Raw genomic sequence first — 11,719 nt, forward strand, 5'->3', positions numbered from 1 at the left:
ATCAGCAACCAACATATGAAAAGGGGTAATAAAGTACCACTGATAAAGTACACGGAAAAATAGTTCTATAGAACGAAACATACTGTAACACACCTTCTCCTGTCTTCCAGCTAATCTTAGTTTTCCTGAAAAAACAGTTTCACGCTGTTCAGATTTCACCAGCAACTACAAAGCCCCACAGTCCCTCTAGCCTTAAGCCTCCTTCCTACAGGCCATTTCATCTCCCTCCTCATCCTACTCTCAAAAAGAGGGGATAATAGAGGATCTTAAAAGAAGGCCATAAAGTAAACTAGAACCTAGAACAAGTAAAATAAATAGCAAATGTTTTTTTCTTTCCCCCACATCTTAATATCCATAGAAAATCTTTTATCTGGGCCAAAGCAGAATGCCTGTACTTTAAATTGGAAGAATTTTAATTAAGCCATGTTTTGGCAAACACTCAAAACTATGGCAAGATTAGCGGAGGTTTTCAGAGATGAATGTGACATTTACAGTCCTTTATTTTTTTTTTTTCCAAAAAAGGGCATACAGGACAAAAATCTTTCTTTAAGCGTGTTTTCTTGATTTGCACTGGCACCATTGCATAGCCTTAAAAAAATGATTCTTTAGAAAAAAAAATCCCAAAACAAAACAGAAAAAACAAACCTAAGAAATACTTTCCATTTAATGCTAACAATATCAAGAGAGGTTAATTTCATTTACTTACATTTGTTTTCACTTTCTGATTCTCAGGCAATAATGCAAATGCTAGAGTTCAGAATAATAATTGTAACTCTCATGCTTACCTTCTTTCTGCAAAATTGAGCCCATTATCCCATAAGAGATCCATAAATGCTACCTCTTTTTAAGGTAAACAGAAACAAAACACCTATGGCTAATAGAGTCTATAACGAAAACCCACTACAACAAACTTGCATTCCTTAAGAATTTCTGATCAAAAATTGCACCCTATTTGTGAAGGGCTGTGGGGCTCAGCTATGTGATTTAAAAATCCAGACAAATTATATTTCCTGAAAAGTAATAATTCATGGAGGTGAAGCCTCATTCTGATTCTCCTCTTGGTCTAACATTGCGCTGCTACTAGACCATGTATTTCAGAAGATTTATTCCTAACATGAGTGGGTGCAAGAAAAGCATCTACCTTCCATATGGAATTTCTTCATTCTTAATCATCCAACCAGCTAAAAGCCAGGATGAACAATGTTTTATTTACTGTTCTTGCTTTGCTTAAGAATGTCACACTGACTCCTCATCATTCAGCAGCCAGATGAGAATGTCCTGTTGTCAAATCTGATACATTCACAAATTACTTTTAGAACATTTAGTCTATTTTTTCCACTACTTAAAAATCCAGTTTTGAAACATCATGAAGCTTGACAAAAGCAGGTATCTCCTACAGTTTATGTGTTTCCAAAGACGACAACATATTCTTTTAAAGCTCAAAAATTATCTCCAGTTCTTCTAAAATGTTTCTAAAAAGTGCCTTGATGACTTTACTGAAAGCTCTGGAATCCAGCAGGCTGATTTGTCTAGCTGACTAGCTCCAGTTGTTAATTTAGGGGAAAGGAAGACAAAAAGCCAGTTCATGTAGACAGAACTGTGATGCTGGTGCCTGTCCAACTACTTTTTGTGGCTTTTTTGTTGAAAGTGACCCTTGAAAACCCCTTTTACATTTGAATTTTAAAAATACATCTGTTAAAAAAGAAATTACAGAAATGTTTTACATTGGGGTGGAAAAGGGAACGGAACACTTTAAAGTCTAACTTAGTTCTATGTCTGTGCTTTTTCAGCTGTGGAATAAATGGAAATAAAGAGATTTCCTCAAGGAAACAAAAGCTATAAATCTAAGGCAAATGATCAGAGTCCTCTGTTATTTTCCTGTTATGTCTCTGGAGTCTTCCCAGGAGCAGACAAATCACTCACTGTTGTAATCTGAATTCTATTTTCAAAGCAATTTAGCTACTTTCACATCTAGGTTTTTACACGTCTGCATTGACAGTTCAATAAAAGTGTTTATGTGCATTTTGTGTATAAAATGTAACTAAGTTATCACACAGAAACCCATAAAGACCGCTTACCATCTCGTTTGTTCTCGTGATCAAGGTGAACTAGAAAAGAAAATAGTAGCTTTTTAATTCATAAAAATATATGCATCAAGATGGTCACAAGCACTGAAAAGATTTTTGTTAAACTTGAGTACTATGGCTTACAGCTATTAAATATCCCTTCTCTGTTGTGGCTAGTTGAAGTCTCTTATTTATAGTTTTTGATTAGTAGCAGTAAAAATCCCATTCCTTAAAATTCCCCATTACAATAAGAAGGGTAAAAGGGAGCCTTCTACAAGATGAAGCCTAAAATGCTGGGACTGAACACTTTTTCTCCCATTACCCTTTTCTTTTCTATTTTCTCTCACGCTTTATGCTTCTACAACCTTTAGTTTCCAAATTAATGCCAAACAAAAATCATAAACTTAAATGAAACACACTGTTCTTGCTTTTTAGTAGTGTCTGCACAGAGACATATATAAAAGAAGCAATTACCATAAAATGATTAAACCCATCTTGACTCCATTCAAGTAGTAAGGTTTCTGTTTAAACCTATGGTGCACTTATAACCGCATACAATCCTTCCTTTCACTTTATTTCTCTTATTTCAGACATCTGATCCTCCCTCCCATAAAGAAAACACAAGCCAATTCAGATTGCAATCACATTTTTTAAATGTGAGGAAAAGGCAAAAGGAAGAGGGGCAACTTAAGAGCAGGGGGGGGAGAAAAAGAGGGGAAGAAAGGGAGAACAAGATCTCTATTAACCACCAGGCAGGATTTATAATTACCACCATTTTCAGTGTGATTTACCAGCATGAATCACTGTGAAATATTCTGACTCCCCAACCTACCTGACAATTATTTTCTTACATTAAGATGTTAGCTGCCTCATCCACATATTTCTCCTGATGCTCTCAGCCTCAACTTGAACTTTATGTTAGGTGAGTGCCAGTGAAAGGTAACAGAAACTCAGTACACTAAACTATCATTGCTACCCCTAAGACATGGGCAAATGCTATTCCCAGCAACACTGGAATATAGCCAAGACAGCACTTACAACTGTTGTAGATTTATACCAGCACAAAACTAGGATTTTCAAAATGCGTATGAATACAGTACATATACTAGTTGTGTGCTGCCTCGTATTTAACAATGCTGATTAAACAGCAACTTTTTGCCTCTTAAGACAAGCTGTATTGCATGAAAGGAGAATGGGGATAGGCCATGTTCAAAGAAAATGCAAATCATGCAGCTACCACAAAGGCAAATTATTGTCTTTTGCAAAGCCCACACCAAGCTCAAACCCATAAACCCTTGGTCACACCAACCCATCTACACGAAGCCCTACATACATGAGCAGTCCCATTGCAATCAATGGGATGACTCATGCGAGCAAAGGATTGCAGGATCAGGCATTAGGCAACCAAAGCGTGCGCGTTCATTGTATTCTCTCCTGCCTGCTTGGAGGAAGAAGAAAACTCAGCGCTGAGGTCAGTGGAAAACACTGTGGTGGCTTGTAACACTTGAAATGCACATATACATAAAAGACTATCCCTCTTTGTTCATTTCAAACATCTCATTTCCCACGTTAGCCCTCTTCAAAACTTTCATCTCCACTCTCATGACATACACATGTACTTTCTGTCCCTGTCCCATATACATCTGGATATTGTCAAGGTTGCCTTAACCTCTTTCTCTCATACTTTAAAACCTAAGTCCACAGTAGCCGATTCTTCCATTTTCCACTTCAGAAAAAGTGTGTGTATTTCATTTTCATGATCACTCTAATTCCTACATGACAAAAGATTCTTTGAACTAGCTTTAGCATAAATAGAAACCATAGAATCATAGATTCATTTAGGTTGGAAAAGATCTTTAAGACCATCAGGTTCAGAGCTTAATGTAAATACACTTTCACTCAGTGGTGAAGTCTGATACTTTATTATTAATACATAACATGTACATATGCTCTCTGAAGGGTAAGGAGAGGAAAAACCCTGACAAAACTATCCAACTATATTAGTTTACCAAATATGAAAAACTTGTTTTGCCAAACACAGAAACTTTAATTATTTTCATAAATTATTTATGAAACATTAGGCTACAAATATAAAGCAGAGCATAACCACGTTGCAAGCCGTGACACTAAATTAAAGAACGAGTTTGTTTTCTTTTCAGCTGAATTACTCTTCCAAAACAAACTACATAAAATATGAAACATGACAAGAAGCAGAAAATAAATGTGATAACTCTACTTCTATAATTTATACTTGAAACAACAAAATATGGAAGCAACTGAACGCATGAAACTCACCAGCAAATGTAGAATTTAAAATGAGGAAGAGATTTGTTTGCCTATGCTGACCATTAATGATGGAAAAGTTATTTTTTGATAAATGCTATTACTTTCTTTTCTCAGTTTTAAAATATTCCCCCACTGATAATTAAATATGCATGTATTCCCTTTCATCAAAACATGCTTGTCTCCTTACCAACTTGAGGCAAGTAAGCATTAGTGAAAATAAATAAATCTGATCAAAACAATGACAGCATTTAATTCCATTAGAGTCAAAAGAAATTGAGACAATGTCTGTCATATTGTGAGACACAAGCATGAAATACTGTTTTTTATAACTTGGTAATGTAATTCATACTCTGGGACGAAAACCCTCTAGTGGTGTGTTGGATATAGTGCTGCCACATGGCTGCCATAAGGCAGGTGACAGGTACAGCTCAGAAAGACCTGGCAATGCGGGACCAAGGAGGGTTTGACTCTATTCAGAACACCAATGAGCACAAAATGAATTAACCTGTTGCATGGTATTAAGGTAAAAATACAAGATGTTATTAAATAATGTTAATACAAGATGTTATTAAAGGAACGTGAAATTTCAATAAATTCATCAGATTTCAACAAAAAATATTTCTATAAAGTTTTCCTGAAAAAGCAAACTATGTTCAAATCAGAAATGTCCAAAACAACAGACAGCTGACCACATTCTTTGTCCAGTGCTGCTTTTGTCCCTGATCCTTTAGCCTGCAAGAAGTGCCTTCTTCAGTCAGGCCAGAGATGTCCCTAACTGAGTATCCAGTTTCTGGCAATGGGTAGTAAGAGATGCTCAGTAAAATATAACACTAGCATATGCATACAGGAATTACTTTTCTAGGTACATTTCTCCTGATTTCAGCAAGTGGCAGTTCAGATACTTTTTTCAGCTCCAAACTGCTTTTGGCATTTAAAGCCAGAATGTGTCATTTCTCTGAACCCATGAATACTAAGTGTTTCCACGACAACCCAGGGCAGTAAGTTTCACAATTTAAGGTGTTAAACATCAATTTGCGCTGTGTATTTTGCATTCCCCCTACTACATACTCTTTAAAAATATCTGAAGAGTTCAGTAAGAAAAGCATGCCATGTAACAACATCAATAGTGCGCATCTTCCCACAAACATCTATTTCATTTTATTCTTCTAATGCTTGCTCTTGGTGCAGAATTACCACCAGAAGAAGGAAATGTCTGAAAAGTGTTTTGACACTCTATGCTTCAGATTAATACTGCACGTTGCTGGTGTATGATGTTAACTTTAATCCCGAAGTGCCCTAGTTACAATCATGCAGAAATTTAAGCCTGTGATTGCTGGGACTGTTGGCAGTACAAGTATTTCCCTTAAAAAGAAAAAAGGGTAAAAATTCCCCACACTACACACTGCATTGTTGTTTGTGAATGGCTGTAAATACAAGACCTGTCTGGCACTTAGGATGCAGTTATGGCTGGTTGTCATCCCAACAGGAGAGTCAGTTGAGCTATGAAGACCTACCTATCACTATGATGTCTTCACACCAATGTCCTTACACCAATAGTAGTAATTCCTGCAAATGGAAGGGAAACAAATTACACATAAGACAAAATTATGTTCATTGCAGGGACAATCCACATTTAACCACTAGGCCTGCAAACAAAGCATGCCGATCAAATTTTAGTGTATGTATTACAGCTCTTTTGGCCTGAGCAGAGCCTGAGACAGCGTAATCCTCTGCTGCTCCCAAAAAGAGCATTTTTCTTTTCCAAGATCCAGGACACAAACCCAAAAGCTATTTGGGCCAGAAATCAGAGGTCAAAAGTGAAGTGCTAAAAGCTGTAAAATTGTTAGTAGCCACAGTTAGCTTATGTTTCATACATGGCTTGTCAGTTTAGTCATAAACGAGGAAGAGGATGAAACTTTTCGATTATTGCTTTTAAAGGCAAAATTCATGTCCTGGTCTCACAGATGTCAGGCCCAGACTCTGGGCAGTGACTTTAAGGATCACAAAACCGATGAGCAGCTCTCGCCTCTGCCAGACAGGGCCAACAATTAAATCCCACGGCTGGCACGGAAACAAGCCCTTATGCCCAGGCTCGCCCCGGCCCCAACCCCAGCACACGGAGGACCCCTCTCGCCTGAGCTCCCGCACCCCCACCTCAGGCCGGAGGCCCACATTTTGCAGAGGAAAGGAAAGGAAAAGCCCCGAGCCCCTACGGCCGATTTGCGTGCCCTAAACACCACCTCTCCCTCCCCGCCAGCCGCCCGGGCTCCGAAAGCAAAACTCCCTCCGGAGCTGTTCGCTTTCCCGCTCACGGCACCACTCGCCCCGGTTGCCCCTCCCTCAGCCCTCCCGCCGCGGCCCAGCGAGGCGGGAGGCCCGGGCCGCAGCCTGCGCAGGGGCACCGCCATCCCCGCACCCACCCGGGCAGCCTGTGGCTCCGGTGGGCAAGGGGAGCCGAGCCGGGCCGCCGCCGCTGCGTCCTCCCTCCCTTCCGGCCAGGACGAGCGCGGCGCGGCGCGGCGACCGGAGCTTCCTCCCGCCGCTTCCGCCCCGCGCTCCCCGGTCCCGCGGCGCCATCTTGCGGGGCTGCGGGGAGGCGCCGGCGGGGGCGCGGTTCCCCGGGGGCGGCCATGGGCCCTCGGCACCGCAGCCGTCTCCTTCGGGGAGGAGGCGGCCCCGTAGAGCCACCAGCCCCGCGTAGAGGCCGTGGTGCCAACTCCTGCCGCCCCGTCTGCCCCCTCGGTGCCTCCTCCAGTCCCAGAGCATGGACAGTACTCAGCAAGCTGAATTGTTACTCAGAACCAGGGTGGCACTGTGATAATTTGTCCTCTGATTTCCCCCCCCCCCCCCCCCAATGAGTTTCTAAACTTTTTGTTCAGGTCCTGTACCGCTACTGAGCTAGTATTTGCACGGGCCTGTGTGTGAGCAGCCCCTTCGGGGCCTGTCATGGCTGGCAGAGCAGGGGTTGCTTTTTCCCTTGTGTAGCATTTTACGCTATCTATGTTAAATTTGCCTGCTATTATCGAATGCTGTAATGTTGTTCTGTGTTTCTTCGTGGTCGGTAAACCCCTCAGCTTTACCGTACTGAGTAGCAGAGTACCCTCACCAGACCGTGCCACCCCATCCATCGCCCCTGCCCTTCTCCAGACAGCTCCTGGATGGGCCCCGCCGCGCGGGCAGGGCTCCTGCCACCCACCCTGGCAGGGAGGGCTCCCCTGTGGCTCCTCTCCCACCCTCAGAGCTGACGGTTATTTGCTCTCTCTACTTTCCTTGCTTTTAATTAATACTTCCAGTACAGGAAACTCACATTTTATTCCCATTTTTCAGCTCTCCTGGTGTGTTTACTGCCCTAGCTGCTTGCCTGCTGAAAATCCCAGCAGACAATTTCCCTTTGTTACCTGCTTGAATTAAAAAACTCCATTGTGAAACATGATTTTCGCTTTAAAAACATATTGATTCTCCTTCATATAGCAAATTTCTACATTTATCTCCCATCTATCTACTGAAGTTATTTGAAATAATTTCTACTAATTTGCCTGGTATGGGCATCAGATTTAATAGTTCATAAGATCTTCAGATGTTTTTAGGAACCCATTTTACTAACGTCAAGTTAGATACCTTGTACTCTTCTACTGAGAACTTTTAACTGATGGAACTTGTGGATACTTGAGATCAAGAATAATTCAGGATTACTTCAGTTTCATGCTCCTTTCAGAACTCTTGGGGAAATACTTTCTGGCCCTACAGATCTCCTGTTGCTCAATTTCTCTATTTCGTCGCCTGCTCTACAAACACTTCAGATGAGGGAGATCCTCTAATGCACCTCTCAACATGCTAGCATAGGAGCTTCTCCAAGTTGCTCTATGATGAATACAGATGCAAAAAAAGCCCCAACCCTCAAACAAAACAACATTACTGACTAGCCAAATCTTTTGAATGTTCAAATCAGAACAGGCAGCAATAAGGCACAATAAGTCAAGATGTGAATTGATCCCTTTTTATTGCTGGTGTATCCTTTACCTGGTATATTTTTCCTTCCCACGATCATTCTGATTCTGTTTATGGCTCCCGCAACAGCAACAATGGACCGGTTCACATACCTATCACTTTGAATTGTCTAATCAATGATACTTACAGTGGATAAACCTAAACCAATTTGTATGTGTGTACTGAATCTGATCGCCTTTCCACCAAGCTGCATGGCAGTGCAGTTGCCGGTCACCGCATTGAGATGTACAGTTTTTCATCAACAGCGTTTGGATAATACCATTATATCTGGTTTCTTCAGATAATTAAATTCTAGACAAAATTGGACATTGCTTTATTTGCTCTCATCAGTATAAAATCTCAAATTTGAAGAAGTATACACTTCTTTGCTGGAGCAGTTTACTGCTTTAGCACAAATATGGTAGGAGTGCTAGAGGAGGTAGTCTGGCAATGATGGCCCTGCAGTAAAACATGCAAGAGTTTAATTATAAGAAGTACATATACTGAATATTCTCAGCGTGTTAAGAGCAGTAAATCACCCCTCTTAGAACGCTAGCAGCTTCTTCGTCATCTCTGTGTTCTTTTCCTCCAGCTACTCTGTCACTGTATGGTTTCCTATGGGAGTTAGGCACGTGTGTAGAGCTGAGAAGTCTAGATACTACAGTGGACTTTAACTGTGGCCCTGTTCAGCCCCTGCATCAGAAGTGTTTTGTGATTTCCCTGTGTGTGGCCAAGAAATTCGTAGACAGCCTCTCTGTCTCCAAGGCAGAGGAGGTGTATTATGCAATTGCCAGCATTGGCATTACTGATGCTGCTATGTAGATTTTGAAAATGCGATTGTGCTGTTTGTAATACTTCAGTTTAAAAGATGACTTTTTTGGGTAGTGTTACTTGTTATGAAATGTACATTCTCTTCATTCACAGCTTCCTACTTACTCCCTTCTACCCACCTTACTTATGCATATTTGCGATTGCACAGTTATTGTCTGTGTGGAAGCACATAAAAAGCTATCATTCTTATGGTTTCTATGCAAATATCACATTAAATAAACCTCTGGTTATATGCATTTTGTCAGCAGTGAGATGAGTACTTTCTGCCTGCTGAAGACTGATTTCTTTCTTCATGTTTCACCTGATCACTTTCACTGGATCACTTCTGAATCCTTCACTTCGCAAAATATCTGCTGCTGTAAGAACTGTGTTTTCCTTGGAAGCCCATGTAGATCTTTCATGTATTGAGAGTCTACCTTTTATCAGAGGAGAAGGAGCAGCTTGGCAGAAAGGTTTGCTTTTAAAGGCAGCCCCCTTACGTGGTCCCTCACACAACCCAACAGTAGAGAATGTCTCACGTTAATTCTTGATTTGTAAATCCTTTTCTTCTACACCCTTGAAACATGAAAAATGTAAACTGGGTCTAGAATGAAGTGAATACCCCTGCAATTTCTTTCCCAAAGCTAACGCTGGTGAGGAAAGGGTGGCTCCTATTGATTCCAACGTGGGATCTTCCCTCCCAGCTTTGGGGCCAGAAGCCTCACAGGGGAGGTGTGGTTTTATTGATCGGTTTTATCAATGGTGTCCCATAATGCAGTACGTCCCTCTTGAACTACTTTCACCCACGGCTGTGTTCCTTGCAGCTTTCAGTGTTGCTCCAATGGTTGAACCAGGTCCAATGGTCTTGAACCAGGCTGAAAAAAAGGGTGTTGTTTCCTGGCAAGAGAATGAAATGTTAGACTAGAACAGCTATTAGAGTAGGGAAATTTCCTCATAAGAAACAGCATTTGAAGTTGTCAAATCTAGACATCTTAGAGAGCATTTGTCAGGTACTCAGATTCATTAATTAGCCAATTAATTTAACTTATGCTTTAAGAAGCAAAGAGTGTAATGGCTGGAGGTTTGTAAAAGAAATGTAGAAAGTTTAAATCTGCCACACGCTTTACTGCTTGTATGAGCTGAAAAGAGCATTCTAGGCATCAGATCTGAAAGGGTGGTAGTTTCCAGCACAGGGGGGCGATGATAGGAAGTTGGAAATTTTCTCTGTTTTTGCTTGTACCACTGTTGAAGAAGTATACATCTGTCAAACCCAAATGTGTGGTTCTGTTAAACTGGTGCAAATTTGTATGTAGACCATTATTTTGCAAAGATTGTGTTATTTTTGTGTTGCTCTATGGAGTTAAGCATAATCCAAAATAAGTCACCTTTTGAACTGTAGACTAATTGTTGGCTGGCCAAAGCTCTGAAATTATTGACTCTACTTGTCCTTTGTTAAGACAAAATCATATTTAACATTACATTATTTGTAGCAGATTTTCTACCATGATGCAAATTCTATTTTTGGATTAAAACAAATCCTACTTAGGTCTAGGTCTTGTATAATCTGAATCTACAATTCATAAAATTCATAGGAAAAGATTGATACCCCTTTCTGGTGGGGTGGGTGTGTGTGTGTGTGTGTGTGCAGGAAATCACATGCGAGACTCCTCTTTAGCTTTCTGAGCAGGGAAAGGGACAGGCTACTGGAGGCAGAGTGGGGGGAGAGGTAGAAACATCTTAAAGACAATTTTACTGCCAAAGAAAATATGAAGTGGAGCTTAACTTCTGGACCCAATATCATCACTCTTCTGAATCTGAATTCTCTCAGTGCCAGGAGGCATGCAAGGCGCGAACATCGTTCTTCCACTTCGATCGGTCTGCGGCTGCGTGCTCTGGAGTCCCAAGGGCCACAGCGCAGTCTTCTGTTGGTTTTTTCCTCAGGACATGACCGATCCAGTTCCATCTCCTCCTCCTCACTTCATTACTGATTTTCTCCATCTCCGAGTTGATGCTCGTCATTTCTGCAACTTTTTATTTTTTTTTTTTTTTCCGGGAGGAGGTTGTTGGCCTCCTGCCCAACCCCCATGACTTGGAGGGCCAGTGGTTTTTCTGTCAGGGTGGCCTTCCCTTAGGCTGCCTTGGTTCGCGGCACCTTCTTCAATTTTATCTGGTGCACCCTCCAAAGAGGGATCCCCTATCCACCACCCAGGGGACACGCCTTCTAGCCGTGCAGCCCCAGCCGAAGGTATCATCACTCTTACCCAAAGTTAAATGTAGTTGATGCCTCTCTTCTGTAGCGCCTGTGGCCTACTTGTGCGTGGACACAAGTTAATGAATTAAAAGTCAGCAGCACCTCTGAAGACTTTCCCCGCTGGATAAGGGGGTAGTATTCCTTGTGCTGGCTTTCTGTGCTTACTTACAGTGTGACCGTCATCCCTACATCTGAGCCAGTCACTCTTCAGATCCCATTATAGCCACGGGCAAAGCACGGTAAAGCTTTTTGGGTGCCGTTCATCTGATGTACGTTGGTTATCTACTTTGGGGTGAAGCGAATCACACCTCAGCAGTGC

The 11,719-nt window shown here is 41.5% G+C and overlaps 1 protein-coding gene across 2 annotated transcripts in view; it reads right to left on the reverse strand.

The window, feature by feature from the left end:
- The window catches only part of GEMIN8 (gem nuclear organelle associated protein 8), a 30,372-nt gene extending 23,515 nt beyond the window's left edge, over positions 1 to 6,857 (reverse strand). For both annotated transcript variants that reach the window (XM_082334365.1, XM_082334364.1), the window contains exons 1-3: positions 6,773 to 6,857; positions 5,867 to 5,918; positions 2,079 to 2,108 (exon numbers count right to left, since the gene is read on the reverse strand). Coding sequence is in view for 1 of the 2 variants with exons in the window: in XM_082334364.1 (XP_082190490.1) it covers positions 2,079 to 2,081 (3 nt within the window). In the remaining variant the exon portion in view is untranslated. The remainder of the gene's footprint in view (positions 1 to 2,078; positions 2,109 to 5,866; positions 5,919 to 6,772) is intronic.
- Positions 6,858 to 11,719: the final 4,862 nt, after the last annotated feature.

Source organism: Platalea leucorodia, assembly GCF_965183815.1.
Source record: "Platalea leucorodia genome assembly, chromosome: 2".
Classification (NCBI taxonomy): Eukaryota; Metazoa; Chordata; class Aves; order Pelecaniformes; family Threskiornithidae; genus Platalea; species Platalea leucorodia.